The sequence below is a fragment of the Triturus cristatus genome, chromosome 2_1, assembly GCF_964204655.1.
Source record: "Triturus cristatus chromosome 2_1, aTriCri1.1, whole genome shotgun sequence".
NCBI classification, from domain to species: Eukaryota; Metazoa; Chordata; class Amphibia; order Caudata; family Salamandridae; genus Triturus; species Triturus cristatus.
In genome coordinates this window covers 76,965,587-76,991,362 of record NC_140581.1, presented here as the reverse complement: position 1 = coordinate 76,991,362, position 25,776 = coordinate 76,965,587, and the positions used below count along the sequence as shown (strand labels likewise).

Sequence of the window (25,776 nt, the reverse complement as noted above, 5' to 3'; positions counted from 1 at the left end):
AGAAAGACTGTCATCCATGCACTCATTACCAGCAGACTAGACTACGGCAATGCCCTCTACGCCGGAATCAACAAAACTCTTCTATGCAAGCTCCAAACCATCCAGAATGCCGCAGCCAGGCTCGTCCAAGGGACACCGCGCCACGAACATATGACCCAACACCTGCAAAGTCTCCACTGGCTCCCCATCGAGAAGAGGGTCACCTTCAAACTCCTCACTCACACCTACAAATCCCTCAACATCGGACCCAAATACCTCACCAACCGAGTATGTTTCCACACACCCAAGATGAACCTCCGCTCCGCTGACCTCGTGCTGGCAGAGATTCCCCGCATCCGCAGAAGCAAAACCGGCAGGAGAGCTTTCTCCTACATCACAGCCAAAACCTGGGATGAGCTCCCGGTCAACATCAGATGCTCCCCAACCCTCCACATGTTCAAGAAGGACCTCAAGACCTGGCTCTTCGACTGACCTGGAGCTGCTTCCCCCCCAGCACCTTGAGACCCTCACGGGTGAGTAGCGCACTCTATAAACTATTGATTTACTGATTGATTGATTGATTGAGGCAGGAACTCCTAGGCCAACTGAGGATCCGGAGGTAGAGACACTACAGCAGGAATTAGTAAGGGCAAAGGAAGAGCTGAAAAGTTTCTTTATACTCAAGGACATTGCTGGAAGTAAAGCTTCTCAACATAAGGTGTACGAAGAAAGCCAGCACATTGGTAAATTCTTAGCCTGGTCCACAAAAACGCAACAGAGCAAGCAGTCTATTCCACAAATTAGAGATCCCAGTACTAGGTGCCTTGTGAATGATAAGGATGAAATTGCCAAAATGTTTGTGTCCGATTTTAGTAAGATATATGCTGAAGACTAGATAGTAAACCCTAGAACTCTTGCGGAATATTTTATGTCACTCCAGTTACCTACGATTGGTGAGGAGGACCACATGCTCCTAAGTGAACCAATCACAATCGAAGAATTACGGCAAATCATAAAAAAGATGGCAAATGAGAAGGCAAGTGGCAACGATGGGATCCCTGTTGAAGTGTATAAATTGTTTTTAGACGAACACGCCCCGTTCATGATATCACCATACAATCAAATTATGGCCGGAACGGTGGTCTCAGATAGCTTTAAGGAGGCAGTCATGGTCTTAATTTTAAAGAAGGATAAATTCCCCAAAGACCCAAGTTCTCATCGCCCAATAAGTCTACTAAACGCAGAGTGCAAGCTCTTTATGAAAATCTGGGCAAATAAAATCACGGGCTGTGTGCAATATCTGGTACGCGCAGATCAAACAGGGTTTCTGCCTGGGAGATTCATGGCTGCAAATAGTTTTTATCTGATCCAGGCCATCGACTACTTTTCTGCTAGAAAGGAGGAGGCGGCCATCTTGATGATGGATGCGGAAAAGGCATTTGACCTGGTGGAGTGGCAGGCCCTTTTTTTATCTTGGGAGAGTTTGGCTTTCCACACCAGCTGATTGAGATGCTAGAGAGAATTTATAAGGGAGCCACTGCACAAATAATAATAAACTCCAAGGAAGCGGGAGAAGTAGTGATAAGGCGAGGTACTAGGCAGGGATGCCCTCTTTCCCTCCTTTTATTTTCACTTTTTATTGAGCCACTAGCGATAAAAATTTAATCTAATGTGTCAATCCAAGCTCCCTTAGCAGGAATGGCCAAAATTAAGTTGTTTGCTGATGGCTTAAACTTGTACCTGAGTCCAGAGAAATAAACATCCAGAAAGCGCTCAGAGAAATCCATGCATTTACAGAACTTGGGGGCTATAGGGTCAATCAGGCTAAAATGGAGTTCTCCTATTTAACGCACCAGGATTGGAGCTACCGGAAGGGTTGACATTTCTGCCTCTTAAACCTATTAGATATCTGGGGCAGTATGTGACAGTGGACTTCCTCCAACTTTTTCATCTGAACTATGGTAGAACACTGGATAAAATAAAAAGTCTGCTAGAAAGATGGACACTTTTACCCCTGTCGATAATAGGATGAGTCTCTTTGATAAAAATGTCGATTCTCCCCTTGTTGATATTTTTATTCCTCAATCTTCCTTTAAAGATTCCAATCTCGTATTTTAACGAAGTGGACAAGGTGATCCGAGAGTTCATCTGGGCTAAGAAAAAACCTCAGATTAAGCTATCTATTTTACACTTGGATGTAGAACAGGGGGGTCTTGCACTACCTCATTTGGCTACCTATTATCAAGCTGCGCTACTTAGCTTAACAACTCAGCTTTTGGTCCCTATTTCGAACGTCGATAATTTTCTATTTGATCTTATGTTAATGGAGAGTGCAATCAAGTTACCAGCATTCTTGCACACTGCAAAGCTACCAAAAAAGACAAGATACAAGGTCGTGAGCACACTTTTTGGCCGCATGCAGCGGCTCAATAAAAAGTACAACATCCAATCATGCCATGCATATTCCTCTCTACATGACTGTGAGATATGGGGCCTTAAGCTCTCCCAAAAGGGGGTCCAGCCCTATATTATGCTGGGCTTTTGTAAACTAGGGGACTTTTACAACAGGGCCAATATGATGACATGGGATGTTTTTACAAAACAATTTGAAGCTCAAATGGCAATTTGGCTAAGTTTCAACAGATTACATGCTTTCTTTTAACCAACTATAGAGGAATCAGCGAGAGTGTTAGATTAATTTTAAAAGCAGCCTTTGAGGTAAATTTAGCTGGTATTGGCAATTGGTATAGGTTATTATGCCAGGAGAAAAAATAAGAATCTTATTGAAGCAATGCTCCCAAAAATTGCCCAGGAAACCGATTGCTGATTTTAACAGACAGGAATGGCTACGAGTATGTGAGCTTGGCCACAGTGGGTTGAGGGCGGCCAATTTCCAAAGAATGTCCTTCCTCTCCAGATGGGTGGCATATTACACCCCTTCCAGACTCCATAAATGGTTTCCTACGACTACGATTGCTTTAGATGTAATCTGCCAGAGGCGGGGGATTGGACACATTTATTTTTTACTTGCCCGAGATTACAGTACTTTTGGAAGGAGGTGTTCAGGTTTATTAGTAAATGTCTGTCAAGAGTTATCCTTCCATGTGCATCGCTGGCGTTGTTTGGTTTCTCCTATGTTGTTGGACAGTTCTCATTTTATAGGCAATGCTTTGTCTTTTTAGCCATAGCAGTCGCCAGATCTCTAATATTACAGAGCTGGAGATCTCAGAAAATCCCTACAATAGCTCAATGGTTATTGAAGTTCGAGAGCGGATGTCATCGGTGGCGGCGAGTAGGGCAGTCTCTGTGCTGTGGTTGCTGCGGAATCTGGATTGGGAGATGACCAGGACGTTTTTAGCTTTGATGAAGTTTGCTAGCTAGGTGTTGATGGCTGTTCGAATGGCCTTGGCTGCAAATGGAAGCAGGGAGATGGGCCTGAAGTTTTTAAGGTCCGTCTGGTCTGCAGAGGGTTTTTTCAGGAGTGGGTTGACTTTGGCATGTTTCCAGTCATCGGGGAATGTGGCAGTCTCGAGGGAGCAATTGATCATCCGGCGTAGTTTGGGTGCGATGGCTGTGGCGGCTCTGTGGAAGAAGTGGGATGGGCAGGTGTCTGAGGGTGCTCTGGAGTGGATGCTCTTCATTGTCTGTAAGGTGTCTTCTGTTGTGAGTGAGGTCCAATTGAGCAGGGTCTGTTTGGTGGCATCGCTGGGGGGAGCTGGAGCGGTGCAGAGGTCTTGGTTATCGAAGTTGTCATAGATCATCCTAATCTTGAGGTGAAAAAAGGTGCTGAGTCTGTTGCAGAGGTCTTGGCAGGGTGGGAGGTCTGTTGTTTTGCTGCAGGGATTGTCAAATTCCTTGATGATGGAGAAGAGTTCTTTGGTGTTATTAAGCGTTGGTGAGGATTCTGTCTTGGAAGGATTTCTTCTTTGTGGATTTGATGAGTTGGTGGTGTGCTGTGGAGGCTGCTCTGTAGGCGGCGCATGTTTCGGAGGTTTTTTTGTTCCTCCATGTCTTATTGAGTCTTTGGCAGGAGCGTTTGGATTCTTGGAGTGCAGGGGTGAACCAGCTTGCTTTCTTGCTGTGTTGCCCTGCGGCTTTCTTGAGGGGCGAGTGTGTCGGTGCAGTTCGTGATCCCGGAGTGGAGGTTGCGTGCTGCAGCATTAGCGTCTGGCGTAGTCGGTGGTGGGAAGCTGAAGAGCGCAGAGGTGAGCTGGTCTTCGGTGTTCCAGCTTCTATGGGGAGGCAGTGGGCATGCTTGTGTACTGTGTTTTTTTTAAGGAGAAGTGGATGCAGTGGTGGTCTGTCCAGAGGAGTTCTGTGGTGTGGCTGTAGAAGACTCTGTTTCCTTCTGTGAAGAAGGTGTGGAGTGTTTGTCCCACTGTGTGCATGGGGGCGGTGACTAGTTGCTTCAGTCTTATGTTGGCGAGGTTCTGTAGGAGAGAGGTGGTGTTGGGGTTGTCGTGATTGTCCAGGTGGAAATGTAGGTCTCCGAGTAGATTGCAATCTGTGGAGGCGAGGGCATGGGGTGCGATGAGGTCGGTGATGGTGTCAGTGAAAGGAGCGCAGGGACTGGGCGGACTGTAGATGAGGGCTCCACGGAGAGTCATTTGAGGATTGGTCTGGATCTGGAAGTGGAGGTGCTTCATGAGGGTCGTAGTGTCGTCCGGGCCGGTGGTCGTCATGCGGAGGGTGCTTTTGTGGATGATGGCGATGCCTCATTCTAGGCGGATGGCGGATTTGAAAACCTATAGGATATGCAAGCATGAGGTGATGATGGCATTGACTTGGGCAGTCATTTATTTTTTTATCTGTTTTATTAGGTTTTCTTCATCAGGACAGACATACAGAGTATACATTCCTTTTGATAATGAATATTTAGTGGGTAAATTGATATTGAATATACCTCAACACAGATTTAATCAGATTGGATCCACATTTCCGACTGCAGTGTGTATTTGTGTCCTGAACATTAATCCCTGGTGTTCATGGAGGCTCTGCAGTGCCTGAGTGGCTGATACATGTCGGCTCTGTTAGCTCTCTCTGTGTAGTGGTCTGTGAACTGGGGAGGCAGGTAATAATATTTCAGGGACAACTTAAAACATAACAGGTGATTGAGTTATAAAAAACTGAAGTGTTCCTTGGTTCACCTGCCTGGTGTGCCCCTACGCAGTGGCATTAGCTGAAGGTAAAGCCTCTGTGTTGGTATTGTGTATGTTTTGCAGCTTGGGTAACATCGTGTCCCAACCTGCGGCAAGTGGGGTCCCGAGGATACCCAGTGTGTCCTCTAGATGTAGTGCAATACTCTCAGCCCTAGCCCACGCCAGCATGGAGCGTCTCCACACTAGTATCTGAGGGGGATCAGGAGCCTTCCATCTCCAAGTGATCAATCTCTTAGCTACCGCGAATTCCAGATCGAGAAACCTAGAAGTCACTTTATGTTTCAGGCTTCTATGATAAAGATGCAATATGTAGATTTTCCATTTAAATGGAAGGGAACAGTCTGTGCATTGGTTAAGAGTGTCTGCTACCTCAATCCAGTACCTATGCAGGTTGGGGCATTCCCATAACATATGCAGTAGGTCTGCATCAATGAGGCAGCAACGGTGACAAGCGGTGTGAGATATGCTCTTTGTGTGATGTAATACTGTATTTGGCATAAGCATACATTCCTAGGGATGTCCACAGGGCTCTCCAGCACTGAGGCCCATTCAGGATCCATGAGCAGATGGTGTAAGTCTCACTCCCAGTGGAGCCGAAGTGGTGCCAATATGACTGCAGTGTGTTGTCTCAGTGAGGCAGCAAACCATCGCGTTAGGTATCCTCCTCGTCTCATTATGTGCAAATACTGTATGGTGAGATGGGTTGGCGGCTCATTGGTTAAATCCCCCATTTGGAAGCAAGGCCAGTCAATAGCGAGTGATGTAGGAAGAACTGACCTGGGTGTAACCCGTCTTCTTCTACTAGTATGTCATATGGGATTAGGACACCCTCCTTATATAGATCTCTTGTATCCTGAATCCCCGCCTCCCACCCTGACTTGGGCAGTCATGTTGGTTTGCTGTTGATGACGATCTCGTGGTACATGGCATGGTTGGAGGGTGTCATCGTAGCTCTGTTGACCACCAGGTGGATGCCCACCGTAAAGTGCTCTTCGTAAAGATCATGATTTCGGTCTTGTCTGTGTTCAGATGCAGACAACTGGCCTTAATCCCGTTGGTGAGTTCACTCATGTAGACTTTGAACCTGATCTGAGTACTAGACGTCTTGTCCTTGAGGAGAATGAGTTGCATGTTGTCAGCCTAGGAGAGGACATTTATGTCATGAGAGCAGATGATGATGATGGCTCGAGGCATCTTATATGCATTGAAGAGGTTCAGGCTCAGGAAGGATCCTTGCAGAGCTCCGCAGTTGAGGTTGCAGGCTACTGAGGTGCACGGTGCCAGGCTGACTGACTGGGTCTTTCAAGTCAGGAAGGAGCAGGTTCATGGGAGTGCATGTCTTTGGATTCTGATGTCAAGTAGATGTTGTATGAGGATGGGTTGGGAGACTGTGTCAAACTGTGTAGTAGATACCATCTCTTAAATTAGCACTGCCATTGCCCCCTCATGTGATATCACCCCCTGTCTCTAGCAATGACTGCAACACTAGAGTTAGGCCTCTGCGAGTCTGGAAATCAGGAATTGCAAAACAGAAAATGAAGAAGCAAGCATTCCCAGTCTATCGGCCTGATTACTAGTAGGGTAGTTAATTACGTTCTGTGAATAAACCCCTGTTTATGCATGGGTCGTAATTATGAGTTTGATTTAATTTAACAGATGCGATCATTATTGAATGCGTTAAATAACCCAACATTTGTTAAATGTCAACGGGGCATACTTGCTGAAATTCAACAGTGGAAAACATATGGTATTTACTGTATCATGAGGATTTTGGTACGTTAAACACCAACATCTGCATGTTATTTCCCATAAACTAATAATAGGTATTCATCCCACCCAAAAAATAATATACCTCAGGGTGTTGTTATTTATCAGGGGCGATAAATGACGCCTCAACTTGTAGTCAGACATCACAATTATTGATTCCATTGAGAGTATGCTTCCCCAAATGCTTCTTGGGTTGCAGTAATGAGATGTTAGGTCATATTAAGACCTAGTACAAAGGTCTTGCTACAATCCACCATATGGAGAGTTCTATACAAGTGTATTGAATGTATTTTTATGTTAATTTAAACAGGGTTTGGCTTAGAATGTGAGAATAAGGCTGCACAGCTAGCTTACCACTTTCACTCCTAAGTACCTGCAAAATGTATTGATTTAGGACATAGGTTACAGCTGTTATTACATACTACACCCTACCAATTAATTCATTTATCCTACTGCTTTTGAGGAATTTAAATAGTGACATGATTAAGAGGCTGAAATAAGTCTCTGGGTAGGAAAACAAAATGACCATAAAGTCTATAAACGCTTCACGGTTTTCTGAAATGGATGTCTAATAATAATAATAAGTTTTCCTGGAGTTACTTACTGAATATAGTGTGGTGATGATGAAGAGATGTGTTTGTGAGTGAAGGATGGTTGCAGTGCTGAAAGGTCATGTACGTGGATCACAAGATGTCCTTGGAGTTGGAAACCATAAGGCTTTTTCCTCCGATCAGGATTGCGTGTCTTGTCATGTGATTTACCGGGAAGTTTTCATTAGGGTAAAGATCACGTGATGGAATTTGCAGTGATGCAGTGATTATGCTATTTAATGGTTTTGAACTGGAAAAAATCTTATATGTGTTTAGTTATTGCAATGTTGCAAAAAAAAAATATTTTGAGAGTTATAAATACATAATATTAAGTGCCATATAAATGTTTTATGGCATTCTTGCGGTGCATACATGACTTCCATATGGAGCCTAGAAAATCCAAAACGTGTCCCAAATTCATAGTTTTATCTGACAGTCTTAGAGTGCATACATAACTCAAGAAAAGCTTAGAAAATGATATTCCAGTTCACACTTTGCCTCTGGCACACCTGTGAAGTGGATAGGGGATTGTGTTTGCTTGCTGGCATCAAGATGTTAAGGCTCCAGCTAGTCTTCAGACAGGAGGAAGACTCCATTAAAAGGATTTGACCCTGGGTGCTGCCCTTGGGGAATTGCAACCCAGGAAGGCCCCGGGAATGAACGGTTTCCCCAACGGATTTTTCAAGCGGTTTTTCTTGCAGCTGGGTCCCCACTATCGCAAAGTGGTGGAAGAGGCTAGGGAATGGGGTCGCTTGCCTAATAACTGGAGGCATGCAGAGGTGGTCGTATTCCACAGAGATTCGACTACTACTAGAGGAGGAGAGTCCTGATGTACTGTTTTTAACAGAAACTTGGCTGACAAATGATTCCGTTATGACCCTCACGCAAGCTCTCCCCTCTGGGTATACCATCCAAAGACTGGATAGAGAGCATAGTGGAGGAGGGGGCATAGCTATAGTTTTTAAAACTGATTTTAATTGTCGCATTTCTGAGAGCACCTTATCAGACTGCGAAAGTCTAGTTTTTTCTATTGGTTTTACCCATACCTGCACCTTTTCAGGGATTTTAATTTATCGGCCCCCAGGGCCTCTGGGAAAGTTTTGCACTGATCTCCCTGAGTCTATAGCTGACTCAGTACGGTCTTTGTCCAATTTTTCAATGCTGGGAGATTTTAACTTGCATTTTGATGACCATGCTCTACCAGTCATTCGTGAGTTTGTAAATAATATGGAATCTTTCCAGCTATTTCAAAAGGTTAAAGGCCATACCCACTCCATGGGTCACTTACTTGACCCTATTTTCACCAATGCCACTGATCTTCAGGTTGGAAATTCCACTCCGCTACCCTGGACAGACCACCACCTTATTTCTTTTACCTGGACCCAACAGGCGAGTAGTAGATCAGCAACCACATCTACTAAACTGCTTCGGCCTTGGTCTCAACTCCCTTTAGAACGTTGGGTAGAGACACTCAACGACACTAGACCTGCCTCAGAGCCTAAGCCAACCACTGCCTATCTTAATTTTGAAAATTGGTTGAGCTCCTCCTTAGATATAGTGCTCCCTAAAAATGCATTAAGGATAACATTGGAGCTAATAAGAATGACTGGTACACTCCTAAACTGCGTACACTTAAGCAGACTTGTAAACGAGCTGAGAGGAAATGGAGGAAGGATTACTCCACTTTCCATAAAGCAAACTATAGAGAGAACATTAGAAAGTATAACGAAGAAATTAAGTATGCGCAATCCCTTTTTTATGAAAATCAAATATTGTCAGCTTCTAATTCTTCCCGCAAAATATTTCGTATAGTAAACTCCCTTATCAAACCCCCTTCTCCACCTATTTGGTGTGAGGACATGTTAGCTCGCTGTAGTCAGCTGGCCTCTTTTTTTTCTAATAAAATTCAAGAGATTTACTCATCCTTTCATCATACAGTGTTTACTGATGCTTCATCATCCAATAATATAGGTTGTACTCACAACTGCACTTTGACTGCTTTTCCGATTATGGACTACTCATCTCTTCAGGCTATACTTGGCCAACTGAAGTCAGGCTCCCCTAAAGGCTCAGTTCCGCCCCCCATTTTAAATCGCATTTTTGACACAGTTGCGACTGTTATCCTGGATGTAATTAATGCTTCATTACAGAAAGGCATTGTTCCCCTTTCCTGGAAGCAAGCTATGGTGAAAGCACTGTTAAAAAAACCTAACTTGGACCCAGAGGTATTGGGAAACTATCGCCCTATCTCCCTGCTACCAGGGATTAGCAAAATTGCCGAAAAGTACATAAACGGTGTTTTGTCCAGGTTTTTGGAAACCAATAATTGTTTTCATCCGTCCCAGACCGGTTTTAGACCAATGCAGGGGACAGAGACGGCCCTTTTAACGGTAACTGAGGCCACGAGAAAAATTTTAGATAACGGAGGCTGCGCTGCTATTATCCTTTTGGGTCTCAGCGCAGCCTTCGATACAGTTAACCACCAGTTGCTCATTCAAAGGCTCAAGCAGTTAGGAGTAACTAATCTGGCTCTCAAGTGTATTCACTCATTCCTGGAGGACCGGTCTTTTCAAGTATGTCATGGAGACTGTACCTCTGATCCTCAACCCCTTCGGTGTGGGGTTCCGCAGGGATCTTCCCTGTCCCCCACGCTTTTTAATGTATATATGAGCCCTTTGGCAGGGATTGTGGAACCGTTTGGCATTCAAATAGTCACCTATGCCGATGACACACAGTTGATTGTTTCCTTTAACCAGGTGAATGACTCCACTTCGGACTTTGCATCGTGCCTGGAAGGAGTATCAGCATGGATGGACCACTCTTTCCTGAAGCTAAATGGCTCCAAAACAGAGCTGATGTTTTTGGGTAACTTTACTGCACCTAATTTAACATATTTGTGGCCTAATTGTTTTGGGCCTCCCCCACTTCTTAAAGACCATATTAAAAGCCTGGGAGTGTGGTTAGATCGTAAGCTTGATTTTGGGGTACAAGCAAAGAAGGTGGCTGGCAGCTGTTATGGATTATTGAGGATGACACGGAAAATTATTCCTATCCTTCCTCTCAGTACAAGAAAAGTGGTGATTCAGGCCCTTATTTTATCAAGGCTGGATTACGCTAATGCCCTTTACCTAGGAGCACCCTGCTCCAAGGTTAGGACATTGCAAGTTGTTCAGAATTGTGCGGCACGCCAACTTCTGAACATCCCTAAGCGACAGTCAGCACGGCAAGCACTGACCGCTTTGCACTGGCTACCCATTCAGCAGAGAGTACAGTTTAAAGCCCTCTGCATATTACATAAGTTTTTATCAGGTTGTGCCCCTCCTATTATTGGCTCTCTTGCCTCCTTCTATCATCCGATCAGACACCTTCGTTCAGGCAATAAGTGGCTTGCTGCTGTTCCCAGAATTAGGAAAGTACGTGCCGGAAGTCGATCTTTTTCCTACAATGCAGCCCGGCTTTGGAATTCACTTCCTCTTGACATTCGATGTATAACTGACCATCTGGGCTTTCGGAAATGCTTAAAAACCTTCCTGTTTCCGTAAACTTCCACTATTCATTAGCTTTGACCTCTAGCGCGGGGATGCCTTTGGTAACCATGCGCTCTATAAATATTTTTACAATTACAATTACAATTACAAGCCCGAAAGCCCTCCCGATCAACATGCGTCATATCGCCCTATTTCCCTTTTAAACATTGAGGCAAAGGTTCTGGCCAAGGCGTTGGCCAACCGCCTCCGGCCTCATATTTCTTCCTTAGTTCATCCCGATCAAGTCGGGTTTATGCCCCAGCGGGCAACCCTTCATAACATCCACCAGGCACACATTGTTATTGCGACAGTCAGGGGCTTGGGGGAGTGGGCGGCGCTTTTGCTGGCAGATATGGATAGGGCATTTGATTCTCTGAGTTGGGAATACCTATTGGCACTTCAACGTAGATTGAACATAGGGCCTCGTTTTCTGTCTTATCTAACCCTACTGTATACCGACCTAATCACGTCTGTGCACGTGACGGGCTCTGTCTCATCTGTTTTTTCCATCGGATGGGGCACCAGACAGGGGTGTCCACTGTCTCCCTACTTGTTTGCATTAGCCATGGAGCCCCTGGCTGCCTGCGTGCGAATCGACGCTCAAGTGACCGGTCTTGAATAGGCGCATGGATTGTAAGATCGTATTGCCCTTTATGCTGATGATGGGTTGTTCTTCCTTACTAACTTAGACAGGACTGGCCTGCGGCTGTTGCGCATCATGCAGGTCTTCGGGGAAACCTCTGGCCTCTACATGAACCCACGGAAGTCTACTCTCTGGGTCATGGGTGAGGAGGGCGATCTTGGCTCCTGGGCATCCGCGGTGCAGGTGGTGTATGGGGGGAATGAAATATCTGGGTGTGTTCCTATCAGATTCGCCTACCACATCTCGGAACAGAAATTTGGCACCTGTGTGGGATCATGTACGCGAGGACATTAGAACTTGGTCCGACATGCACTTGTCTATTTATGGACACTCGGCCATCTTCAAGATGGTTTGCTCCTGCGCTTATTTTGACAGTTCCAAAACCATCCATATCTGATTTCTTCTAGATGGCTCCGTCAGTTTAACATGGCCCTGGGTCAGTTTCTATGGTGTGATTGGGTGGCTAGGGTGACTCTACAGACCTTATTTCAGTCCACATACTGTGGGGGGTTGGCAACCTCTGATATTCTATCGTACTAAATGGCCTTGCATCTGCTGGTCCTTACTGAATGGTGGTAAGGGGATAGTTCTTACCCGGGGTATGCTATCGAATGGAGGTGCATGGGAGTCCATACCTTACATACGATTCTCTACTCTGCGCCATTGAGGCACTCTCTGCCGTCTGCCATGCAGACTGTCTTCCAGATCTGGAGGTGGGTGTTGCAGAGGATAGGTTGATGGAACAGGTTGACTCAGGAGACCCCTTTATGGCACAACGGATGCCTGCAAGAGTTGGCGGCTCTGCTTGTATTTTGCGACTGGGACACTATCGGGATCTCTACTTTGGGGGATGTTATGCGGGGAGTTGTGTTGAAATCCTTTCAAGAAATGCAAAAAGATTTCCTAATGCCAAAAACCCAATTTTTTTAATATTTGCAGTTCCGACATGCCATTTTCCCTAGCTTGGAGGGGCTTGAGGTGCTGGCAGAGTTCAGTTCAGTGGAAGCAAAGGTGTTCATGGGGGATCTACAGGACCACAAGATCTCCAAAATCTACCAGTCCCTGGTCACATATAGTCTTCCGTCTCTGCAGCATCTTCGGGAGGTATGGGAGGGAGATGAGGGCCCGATGGAGGAGGAAGACTGGGGCAGCCATCGCAATGAGCCTTTGGTTTATCCAGTTTAAATGCCTCCATATGGTATACTATACCAGGGTCAGGCTGTGGAGGGCGGCCTTGGTGGCTTCCTCGGTGTGTCTTCGATGTGCGCATGAGGAGGGTACCTTGTTGCATACCGTGTGGAACTGTTCTGCACTAGCATGGTTTTGGAGGGGGGTAATGGCCTGCCTTTCATAAGTTCTGTGTTGGGATCTTCCCTGTTCACCCAAATTGGTGCTCTTACACATTATGGAGGGCATTGGGGGCAACATTTATAAACGCCATCTCATGCTTTTGGGCTTTACCCTAGCCAAAAGGGATATTGCCAGGGCCTGGAAGGCAACTGTGGCGCCCTCCATCTCTGCGTGGAAGAATGACGTAGACTTTTGTATGGGCTTAGAGGCTCCTTTTTTTGTGGCAAGGGGTGTCCTCACAAGCACTTCGAAATCTGGAAGCGCTGGGTGGACTATCATGGCCTGGAACTAGAACCTGCCCCGACCCAGCGCCCAGACTTGGCTTAATCTCTACCCTCTCTTCTTGTGCTTCCTTTTATACATGTGTGGTAGAAAAGCTGCCCCTTGGGTAATGACACATTGCGTACATATGTTTATAGTTTTTGCTGGCTTTGTTGCTCTGGAATGGTCGACAGTGCGATGTGGGGGGGGGGAGTTCTTTTGCTCTGTTTCATCTGTATTGCTTTTCACTTTTTCCTGTATTTACAAGAAAATTGTCGAAGTCAAAATGATGTGTGTTGATGCTGCGGAAGTCTCTGGGACACAGAGCTCTGTCCAATATGTGTTATTTGACAAATAAAAATTGTTTTAAAAAAAAGAAAAAGGATTTGACCCTTTAATTGAGGTATTTATTTTGGCCTGCAACTTAAATCAAGAGTCCCCCTTCCCCCCTGCATGTTGATGCGCTAAATGCAAAGCACACAAAGTGCTACTCTGCTGAATGTGTCCTGGTGTTGTCACCAGGATAAAGTCCCTATATTTCACAGGGGCCGACTGATCCAGCTTAGTAATAGTTGCCGAATCCGTGATCCTGATGCATTCTTTGCATTTCCAATACTGTTTTGAAGCCAGAAAAGTCTTTGGCCTGATTTAGAGTTGCATTTGTTTCCCAAACTGTGGTCCGCGGACCCCCAGGGGTCTGTGACACATTCCCAGGGGGTCCTTGGGTAGTAAAGCACAACAAATTTCCTTGTTGAATTAGCAGTTTTGCAGCAACAATAAAAGTGTCAAGATAACGTGAGTGATTAATGTACCTGCTGGAGAGAGATGAGAGTTTTGTCCTGTGGCAGCTTTGACTTATCTAATGTAGCACAAAGGCTTGGTTAATATCTCTACTGCAAAGAACGCGTACCATGCATTTTAAAAAACAGTGTTTTATGTGCATAGGTCAGTGGGTTAGTGCTTTTGTCACAGATTCTTTTGTTACTGTGCAGTTCATAAGTGACAGTTATAATCTAGCACAGTGACTTATAAACTGTCATCAAAGAGCTGTGTGCAAACTACATGGAACAAGTTAGAAACACATATTTTTTTTCATTATCCTGGTGGTTCTTAAAAGGTTTATTTGGGTGGAAATACATTTTTATAGTTAAAGTCAATGCTAAACACTCTGTTATGTTCTGAATCCTGAGTTTGTGCTTCTCCAGACCAAGCACTCTTTAAAAATACCTACCAGTACGAATGACATGTGAATCCTACACCTTGCAGTCGCATTTGTCTCATGTAACATTTTCTATACACTGATTTACATAACATAACACGTGTGTTTATTGTTATCGAATTACTGTTTAAATGTTTGAAATTTAAATCATACAAATTGCTTGGGGTCCCCGGCTTCCAGTGGTGACTCAATGGGGGTCATCAGGAGTGAAAAGTTTGGGAACCACTGGTACACAATATGTGTGCTTGTATGTTGTATCCTCCCATCTACATGTATTGGAAAACACACCTGCCTCCTTCTGAAGAGGTCTCTCACCTTCATTCTTCTCTCCTTCCCATTTAAGGTCCAGTTCTCCTATTTCCAGGACACACTCTTGCTTTCATTCCTGTCACAGAGGAGAGTTATAAGCAGGCTGTTCTGCCGCCCTTTGTGGATGGTTTAAAATCCTTGGCGTCTGTGGGTGATACTTTGCTGACCAGCCCCGACCTCCTGCAAGGCATTAAAAATGTCCACCAGCACCTAGAGTCGTCCTACAAAAGTCTGTCCACGGCAGAACAGTCATCCCTGACACAAGTGAGAGCACTGAGCGCAAATGCGGAAGAGCGCGTCGACATGATAAAACGTCTGAATTTTAAACAGATGGTGCTAGAACGTCGGCAACAACGTCTCAACGCGCAGCTCTTCGGATTACGCGATCAGGAGAACCTCGCGAGACAACAGCTGCACGCGGCAGAGCGCGCTCTCGACAATGCCAATGATAATCTAAACGGAGCATTTCAACAACAGCGAGAGGCACAGAAAGCCGAGGAAGAGGCGCTGGACCTTCTGTTTATACCTATTTTTGGGCCATTAATAGGTATTTATTTTTCTTTCATCTTTTTGAATCTTGACAAAAGAAACCAGGGGCGCAACTAGGGCCAAATTTCGGGGGGTGGCGGGAGGGGGGAGCAGGCACAAATTTCGGAAGGGGCTGACTCTTCTAGTAATAGTTAGAGTGGAGATGCAGGGGCTCTAGAAGGGGTGTAAAAACAACAAAGCATCATTTACAAGCGAATGGTCTTTTAACACAGACCTGTGAAGGACTCTGGTGCGGCTATGTGTGTGCCCGGGAAGCTGTCTCAGCCTGGGCTGCCACACATGGCGGAGGGGGAGTGGGGGGGGGATATTAAGACCTTTGATCCCACGCCTGAAAGAAACAACACACCCACATTCATATCACATACCCATAGACAAGACCCAGATAAACTTGTAGACTTAGATTTACAAAGTTTTACACAACACAGGGCAGCAAGCAAAGTTGCTGCGCTGTGCTGCGTTGTGTCAGCTGGAGAGAGCAGAAGTGCACTGTTTACACAAAGAATTGGTGTGGTAGTTCTCTCTCCATTTGCTGGTACACTTTCTGCAGCCATAAACCAACGTAGACACCCTTGTGTCATAGCGCAAGAGTAAGCGCATCGTGGTCAACATAGTTTTTGTGCAAGGAAGAGTTTCCTCCTTCTCAAGTCTTACTAGATAGATTTGCTTTAAAATACACAGGTGGATGGATGCACGTGCACCATCCAGGGAAGAGTCTCTTGATTAAGCCTGGGCAAAGCACTACGCTACGCTTGCGTAGTTTGAAAAGTGTGCGCTACTTCGCACTACGCGAATTGCACGTAGCACAGTGCAAACATGCGTAGCGTTGCGTAGTGCAGCGGTCATTTTTTGCTTGCTCGCAGTCCTCAACATCAAGTTGGCGACTGCAAGCAAGCAAAATGACATCCCAGCGAGACTTTTTCCTTGTTCGCGATCAGCAACATCAAGTTGCCGATCGCGAGTGTGGAAAATAAACATCCCGGCGAGATTCTCAACGCGGGGAGGTCAAGTTTCTCATTGCGAGTGGTCGCGTATGCTCGCGACCGCTTGCGATAAGAAACTACCAGTCCGCGTTGAGAAAGCTGCCGCTAGAGTAAAAATCTACTCAAGCGGCAGAAAACTACAGCTCGCACTGTGCAAGATGCCGTTTTCAATGATTGCACAGTGCCGGATGCTTGTCCGCACTGTGCAATCATTGAAAACGGCATCTTGCACAGTGTGAACAGGGTACTACGCAGTTAGCGAAATGCTACGCGTAGCTCGCGTAGTGCATCGTGCACTTTGCGTAGCTTCGCGTAGTGCTACTTCGCGAACTACGCCCAGGGTTACTCTTGATGCAAAGGAACTCAAGGCAGCTCATTGCAGTGCACTGCGTAACATTTGATCAGAAACCAGCGCAAATTGCCATTTGCGTCACTTTATAAATGACAACTAGAATTTTCTGCCATGTCTGAGTTAAAACAGTAACACAAGCCACAGGCAAAATCATTGTAAATCTTAGCCTTGGTCTCTAACAAACCCACATTCACACAGGCAGGCACATCAGATTAGAAGATATATTCACTGAAGCTCGCTATCCTCACACACATACATACATACACAAAAGGAGGCATGGCTGCAACACACACTCAATCACAAACACAATCAGAAAACACAAACACAAAACAAAAATACCAAATCTGCAGGCATGACTACAGAAAGACAGCAATTCTCCCAAACGCTGTGTTTCGCTTACTGTTAATCCATGCTAGCTCAACGTTGGACATATATTAAAATATCAGCTGAGCCATGTCAACTATGCACTAAAATCAAAAGTATATGTTACATTTGCACCCTCACTCATGCCCTCTCATGTCCTCTGAGTCCCCTATACTATTTTACACCGGGTTTGTTTGAACCAAAGCTGCTGTGTTCTTTTAATTGTTTTGATGGTATGGATAGTTTTATTTCTAAATAACACAAGTTACCATGTGATCCATTTACCAAAGCATGTAATCCTGCTAAGAAGTTTTCTTATAGCCAAATTCAAAAAATTATTTGCAATTATATGCTTTTTCCACTAGCAATTGAATATTCTGAATGAACTCATAATTTTACATGTGCCAATAAAAATGTCATCTTTTTTCTATTTTTGTTAGGTGGTATCATGCTAATTGATGCAGAAAAAGCTACGGAAAATGCTCGACATGCAGTTAGGGGAGCTAGACGCAGTTTTTACGAGCAACGGGACCTTGTGAACAAGTATGAATCAGAGCATAGGTCCACCAGCCAGGACATCAATTACACGGAACGCGATATTGTGGCGAACGCTGAACAAATTCAAGCCCTTCAGCAGGACATAAGCCGGGAAGAAGCGCTGCAAAAAATGGCCATGAATTTCCTCATCCCGTTGAGAAAATGCACGAGTTTCCTGGGCATCTTAGCTGGCAAGATGAGTGCGGCCAACGTGTTGAAGGAGCTCGCCGAGTCGCTCGATGCCTTGCTGCCAGTCTTGAATGAAATTGTAGTGGCTCTTCGTCCCCTGGTTGAAAGGAGCAGCGATTACCAGCTGCTTATCACTGCTAGTTTACCGACCACCATAGCCAAGCTGGAAGAGGCCAACAGAAGGATTAAGTCAGCTGTAGATTCCGAAAACAGTGGCTTTCTGGATTTCATGTAACTCTCTCTGCGGGGTGGCAAACTATGTAACCTGCTCTTTTTCTCACATTTCACTATGCTATGCCTTTCAGTGGAGCTCTCATCCCTCCTTAATTGCGAATGTTTCCTTAGCCGACCAGGCCCTTTAGCCTATGTATGGTAAAAATCAGGAACTGCGTCGCCCCCCCCTCCCCCGCAAGACCCGCCTACTCTTCACTACTCAGAAAAGTACAATTCTATCAACTTCTTCTCAGACCAAGAATACAGAAGGTCGAACAGCACATTGACAGCACCAACCCTTCTTCAACCCTTCCACCCATCCCGTCCCATGTAATCCCGCAACTGAAGCCTTCAAAGCCTTGTCTCTCTCAGATCTCACCATCATTCTCAACTCGCTCAGAGCCATTTCTTATGCGGATGAGGGCACATTTATGTAGATATCACGCAATGCGGCAAGTGACCTCGCTGCGCTGTGCTGCGTGACACGGAAAGGGTAGGAGCGCACCATACTTAGCAGTATATGTCACATTCCTGTCATTTCCTAGCGCTGATGCACAATGGGCTGCCTAGCGCCAACACAAGCACCCATGCACCATTGTGCAAGAGTGCCTGCATTGCAAGCAGGATTGTTTTTGTGCAGAAAGGGATACATCCCTCTTAGTATGTGCGCTGCAGAATGCAGCAGACAAGAAAAAGGACGTAATAATGAGAATAAAGATATAAAGAAAGAAAGATATATAGGAATAAAGATATAAAGAAAGAAAGATATATAGGAATAAAGATATATAGGAATAAAGATATAAAGAAAGAAAGATATATAGGAATAAAGATATATAGGAATAAAGATATAAAGAAAGAAAGATATATAGGAATAAAGATATTTCTCCTTGCTATGCCTCACCTGGGGAGACATAGCCTTGGACGCATTCCCAGATCTACCACTAATGGTATATCTAGGAATTCATCAAAATCTATGGGTGGACTCGTGGAAACACCCACGCTCCACCCATGGAATGCCTCCCTGGCACAGAGTAATGCAACGCAGCGATTTGCTCTGCGTTTCATTACTCTGTGTGCATCAAACCACTCAGGGCCACACGAGGTGGCCCTGCACGGATTGATAAACCCTACATGGAGTTTGCATTGCCCTTGCGGCCCCTTGCTTGCACAAGGGTGACACAACATCTGCATAAATAAGCCCCATCATTTCTTAGTCTCACCCGTCATCAAAGCTCTCAGGGGACCTTCTCTCACTCCGTACATTGCCAATGCCTCCGTCACTCAAAACATCTTCTCAGAAGCTCTCAAAACAGGCCGGATACTCCCACTCCCAAAGAGTCCTACACTGGACACTGATGACCTCACCAACTATCAGCCCATCACTCACATACCATTCATCTGGTTTCATCTGCAAGCTCATTAGTTCTGGCTTGACATTGCAACTGTTGCTGGACTTTACATGATCAATCTAATAAACATGTTTTAAGAAGTACTACCAGGAGAGGGGCATTGGCTCCTCCCACATGTCGGTAGCCTAAAGTACATGTTTTGATTGGGCATAAGGTATGTTATGTTATGTTATGTTAAATTGGATTTGTTGAGCGTTTAATACCGAAAAGGTCTCTAAGCGCTGTAGAGGAAGAGTAGCGTAGAAGCCAAGCAGTTCACTTGATCGCTAAGTTAAGCCCAGGCTTCCACAAATAGAATGGTTTTCAGTTGTTTCCTAAAAGGGAGAAGGCGGTCTTCAGCTCGAAGTTGGCTGGGAAGCTTGTTCCAGAGGGTGGGAATAACGGAGGAGAAGGCTCTCCCTCCTTTGGAGACATAGTTGAAGCTGGGACAGTAAAGCAGACTCCCTGTGGAGGACCTGAGTACACGTCCTGGTACGTATTTTGTGAGGCGCTGTTTGATGTAAGAGGGAGCTTGGCCATAGATGGCTTTATGGGCGATGCACAGGCCCTTGAATTTAGCCCTTTGTTTCACCGGAAGCCAGTGAAGGCGTTGGAGAAGAGTCGAGGCTCGAGTGTGTCTCGGTAATTTGAAAATGAGCCTGGCGGCATCATTCATTGCTATCTGCAGTCTTCTAACCAAGAAGTCAGGGAGACCAATGTACAGGGAGTTGGCATAATCGAGCCGGGCCAAGATAATGGCAGAAACAATGGTTCTCATAGTAGAAAATGAGAGAATGGGGGACAGTCTCCTTAGCAGTCGGAGAAGTCCCACACAGGTGCCAAAGACCGTGGAAACTTGGTTTGCCAGGGTAAGCTTGTCATCTATTTTGATGCCCAGACTTTTGACCACCGGGATCGGGACAGGGGCCACACCCAGCTCCTGGGGCCAGTACAGGGAGTTCCACGGATTGTGGTCATCTGACATTGTGCCTCTACAAAGAAAGAGATTGCCCTACACTCAACTGTGATCACGTTTTTATTAATCTGGATGCCTGAGCTTGAATTTTCATGGGCAAACACATGACATTGCATTGCTATTGAAGTGTCTTAGATAACTCGATAATTTACAGTGTGTTGCTTTCTCTGGCAGCAACGTAGATGAGAGGAGGGCAGTTATAAACTTTGGACTTCAGAGAGCAGTTTGGTGTTTGAGAGCCCAGGGCTACACTAAGTTACATGAACCTTTTGATCTAGCTTGACACCCATGTGTTGGTTCTCCTGACTATAGGATCTGAATGGGCCAAATGTGCATGCTTCCACCAACACACTACTCGTATTACACTTTTTTGGCTTCTGGCAAAGTTTATGCTCAATATAGCAGATCTGAGATGGTTATAGTAGCAATCCAATGATTATGGCTACAGGTCTCATCTGTCCATGATAGGATGTTATGATAAAGGCACTAGGCCCAATATATTTATTGTAAAAAACATGTTTGAGTTGATAGCCATTTGTGGTTGGAATGTTATTTCTCGATTTTTAAGCCTAGTGATAGGTATTTTGTTACATGGAATCTCTCAGATTACTATAGTAGGCAATGGTTTTTAGTGTTGGGCACTCAGAGTGACAAACCATAAATATCGAAGGCGTGTGGTTTGAGAATCCGTGTTAGCCCATCTTCGGAGAGATAGTATTTTGCTTCGCCAGGTGTCATTTTGTATAGCGTTCTAATTTCATGGCTGTGTGTTTGATGATTGCCTTGTAGAAAAGCTTACTCTAAAAAAAAAAACTGTAGGTCTGAGCTAGTTACGATGACGAGCTATATGCTTGTTCGGTGCACTGGGAATGTTATGGCTAGACTTCCTATTATCAAACATTATGGCAAAGACAGTTGGTGTAGCTTATTAATGGTGAAACGCATATGATAAATCCAGTGAGGCTTTCATAGTTGGTTGTTATCTCATTTTGTAAGACATGTTTTAAATTACATGTAATCTCACAGATTACTGTTGTGGGAAGGGGTGATGGTACTGGCCACCCACTCTGGCAAAGCGTGAGGGTTTTTCACTGTAATGATTCTTGATCTATCCTGTCAAGATGGATTGTTTATTGCTTTGAGGGCTGTATTTTTTGACATATTTGTTATTTTATAGCTGTATGTATGCTGGTAGCTGGTTAATGAGCACTTGAAGAGGCTGCGATTGGGTTCATTAGGAAAAGTCATGACAGATTTCATCGGTTTGATCTCTATATTATGAAGCAGTATGGTAAATTCAGTAGGTCTGGCCTACTTATTATGAAAAGCATTTGTTAAAGACAATAACTTATAACGGATAAATTACTAGATGCAAATTTCATAGATTACCATAGTAGGCAAGGGATTTGATATTTGTTATCAACTCAAACAAACTGGATGAATACAATAATCCTTGTTAGGCTCTCTTAGGAGTTATTGCTCCATGTTTAAGAGTTTAGTGGCACAGGGCAGCATAGCAAGTCACCTGGCTGTGCTGCCCTGCGTCACAGGGAAGGACGGGAATGCACCATATTTATTCAGTATGGCGCATTCCTGTCCTTTTCCCCTGCGCTGGCAGGCCATGGTGCAGGGGTGCCTGTGTTGCAGGTAGGATTGTTTTTTTGTGCAGGAAGGGCAACCTTATGTCCGCAATACAACCACCCCGATGGAAATAAAAACAAAAAACGCAATACCAGAAAACCTGCAAGAGCCCTTCCGTGATGAGGAAAGCAGGGATAAGCAGCGGGAGGTCAGCAATTCTCACGCACAATGCGGGAACAAGTACAAGAACAGCATACGGAAAATGCCACTGAACAAAACACAGCAACAGCGGAGTACCACGGATGCACCCTGGTTAACTGCAGAGGACAACATGCACACCACAACATCCAAGCACCGTGGAAGGACAGAACCGACAGGCACACCCCATGAAAGAGACCAGTGGCAGACAAATCTAAGCCGCTGAAGCGACATACCCACCGTGCAGCATACGCACATAAGCAGAAGTGCACCTCGACATTGGCAAAACATCCCGGTACAAACAGCAACCCCTCCACAACTGAACACTGGACACAACTGGTTCGGCAAATGCGCACAACCAGGCAAATCAAATCTGCAACCCCAGGGAAATGTAACATGACAATGCACAATTCCAACCTGTATCCTTAAAATATGTTTTATTCACACATGCAGTGCAATTGGACATCTACTACTGCCCAATGATTGCCACAGACTGACATAATGTGACGTGCTCATTAGAAGTAGGTGCCAATGATCTACTTCCTACGGGCCATTCCTGCTGCAGCTGCAGTGGGATGTGGCCCACCTGCCCCATCACCATCATCATCGTTCGGTACCTCTGGAACTGGGATCCATGGGGCTCTGGTGCGAACACAGATGTTGTGCAACACACAACATGCAACGATCATCTTGCACACAATGTCAGGGCTGTACAGGAGTGTCCCACCTGTGCCGTCCAGGCACCTGACACGTGACTTTAACACGCCAAATGTGCATTCAATGATGCCCCTGGTGCGTATGTTGGCCACAATGTACTGCCTCTGGGCGGGTGTGTTCGGGTCCCAGAGGGGTGTCATCATCCAAGGGCAGAGTGCATATCTTTGATCACCTGTGACAGTGTAGGGATAAAAGAGTCAATACATGGTTCGGCAGGATGTGACGGCAGTCCCACCAATTCAGTGACCCCTGTGCTGGCTGTGTGTGGGGTAAGTGTAAGCCAGCCCTCAGGGAGTAGCTGGTGCTGGCAACTACACCAACAGTCATCAGGCACTCAGAAATGCAATGTCAGAACCACAAGGGGGGATAACTTGAGTCGCACAGGGCCAGTGGCCCCGGATGCACAGTGGCCGACACGGGCCCACAGCCACGAGACGCTGACCTGCGGGAGAATGGGGCAGGGTCGTGAGGGCAGAGCAGTGCCTCACATGTGTCATGGCTGCATTCAGCATATCCACACGTCCAGCCGTTGTGTGGCTGTGGTGCCATGAAATGTCTGTATTGGGTGCAGGGGTAGCCCAGGATGACCATGTTGAATGTGGATTGGTCACATGTGCATCTCCACAGATGTACTTTGTGCCTTGGTGGCTGTGGGATGTGTGGTGTGTTGATTTGATACTTACCAACAAGCAATCCAGTTCCATATGTGCCATCCTGGAAGCGCTGGTTGATGATGGACTGTTGGAAGATGAAGGACTCGTGCACACTGCCTGGGTAGTTGGTGACGACATTGGTGAAGAGTCCCCGGTGGTTCACTATTGCCTGCACATAGATGGAATGCGTGTGCTTTCTGTTGCGGTAGTAGTGTGCAGTATCCTCAGGGGGCACAAGTGGAACATGTGTGCAGTCAATTGCCCCCAACATGGCCAGGAATCCGGCTATGGCGTAGAAGCCTTGCTTTGTCCTCAGCTGTTCCTGTCCCAGAGGCCAACAGGTGCAGCAGAGCCAGCAGCTTTGTCTGAGGTGGGATGTTGGTTCTCCGCTGTGTTGGGACTGTCAGCCTGTTTGCGATGTGGGTCATGATGCAGAGAATGGTTGTCCTTATGAGCCTGTAGTGGGCAATGACTTCCGCGGGCGTTAGGTCTGTGAGAGTGGTGCGTTGTCAGTATGTCCGCTGTCTTACTCTACGCTGCCTCTGTGGTGGTCTGGGGGGTGGGCGGGTCCGGGTCCTGGAGGTGGTGGTGGTCCTGGGTGTGGTGGGTGTTGTGGCCCTGTTGGGGCTCTGAGCTGCATGATGAGTAGCTCCATGGAGTCATTTGTTCTTCAGGTATGGCTGGGTGAGGGGCTCCGTTGCCTACTGCAGGTAGGCATCCGTCTTTACACCTGCTTGAGGCAGGTGTTAAATACTTGCGGCCACCGCGGATTATCGCCTGTTTTTGGTTTGCTTCGCAGTTCTGGCAGTGTATTGTGAAAGTGGTGGTGTTGTTGTTTTGCGTGTTTTTGCACGGGAACGCCTACTCTGCATCTCATTAGAGTTAGTTGGTGGTGTCCGCCGTGGTGTTAGATTTTGGGCCAGTTATTGCGGGAATACTGGCGATGTCTGCGGTTTGGGCCTGCTTGTGAATGGGGTATTAAATATATCTCCACTTTTGTTGCGTTAAGGTGGAGATAAATCAGAGATAAGTCCTTGTGAATATGCCCCTGAGTTTCTTCACAGAATATCTGCACTCAATGTGATTAGCGCTCTACTTTATTATGATTGACTGTATACTTAACTAATGTTTCTTTCATAAATGATTTTCACTGTTTTGCTTGCGAATAAAAATAGCATATTAACCCACAGTGTGCCTTGACTCATACAGCATAATTCACATAAGTTGGAATTGATGCAGATCTTGCTCAGCCTTTTATTCTCCTCAGGTCGATGCACTGCAAAGAATTATACATTTAGAAAACTGTCTAAAATTATGCATTATGCAAAAAAGGTATGGGAACTTCGGAGGGTTAAAAGACTGTTTCAGTAAAAAGATAAAAACAAAAACAAATCAGACTCAAAGCATTCAGTCCATAAATAATAATTATGCTTTACAAACATTAAAAAAGAGAAGCTTCAAACTCCAGACCCAATGACTGACATTTACAGAACTGAAGAGTCCACATTAAGAAATAAAAGAGAAAAAGACAAGTAACAAAATACCTTACATAACTAATAACATAATTAGAAGAAAACAGTAAAAAGAAGAACATGTTTCTGAAGTACAAATGAGACACATTCATGTCACAGTTATTGATTTTTCATGTGGCAAATCTATATATTTCATGATAAAATAACAGACTGTATATCAACTGCCTGCCATAGGGTAATATCAGACATTTAATATAATGCACACGCATTTACTTTTGCCAATAATAACCTGGCAACTCCTCTTTGGTGACTCTGGAGGCTGAGATGGCAGACAACTCCTACATGTGTCAAAGGCCAGATGCAAAGAATCATCTGATATATCAGCTTAAACTCTTTCACTGAAAAATGTGCTCTGAATAAATAATTTCCACCTCCCTCCAAACCTGTCACAGCAACAATGCAACAACCCTGGTTAATGGATGGCAATGGATGGTTTGAAGAAGGCAGGGATTAGGGTGACACACAGTGCAATAGAGCCAAGCTGGAATAAGAACGAGACAAAGAGACTTAAACATGTAAACTGAGTAGAGCTGGATTATATAGAATAATTTTTACGCGTTTTCAGTGCCAGGACACCTAACGGTAACAGTGCGCTTTACAAGTTCCATTAACATAACATAACAATAAAATAGTCACTGCTGTACATTATGGGCTATTACAGGTCACAGAGGAGGTCCATTACCATATAGAGCAAAGAAGCCAAAGGCGAGGTGACAAGCAATATCCTTTAACAATGGCAGAAGG

At 45.3% G+C, this 25,776-nt stretch overlaps 1 protein-coding gene across 3 annotated transcripts in view; it reads left to right on the top strand.

Moving 5' to 3' along the window:
- The window catches only part of LOC146863774 (uncharacterized), a 142,352-nt gene extending 117,663 nt beyond the window's left edge, over positions 1-24,689 (top strand). For all 3 annotated transcript variants that reach the window (XM_085627976.1, XM_085627984.1, XM_085627982.1), the window contains exons 3-4: positions 14,839-15,351; positions 17,489-24,689. In XM_085627976.1, the coding sequence (XP_085484102.1) occupies positions 14,839-15,351; positions 17,489-18,009 (1,034 nt within the window). In that variant the 3' untranslated portion in view covers positions 18,010-24,689. The remainder of the gene's footprint in view (positions 1-14,838; positions 15,352-17,488) is intronic.
- The last annotated feature ends 1,087 nt before the right edge of the window (positions 24,690-25,776 follow it).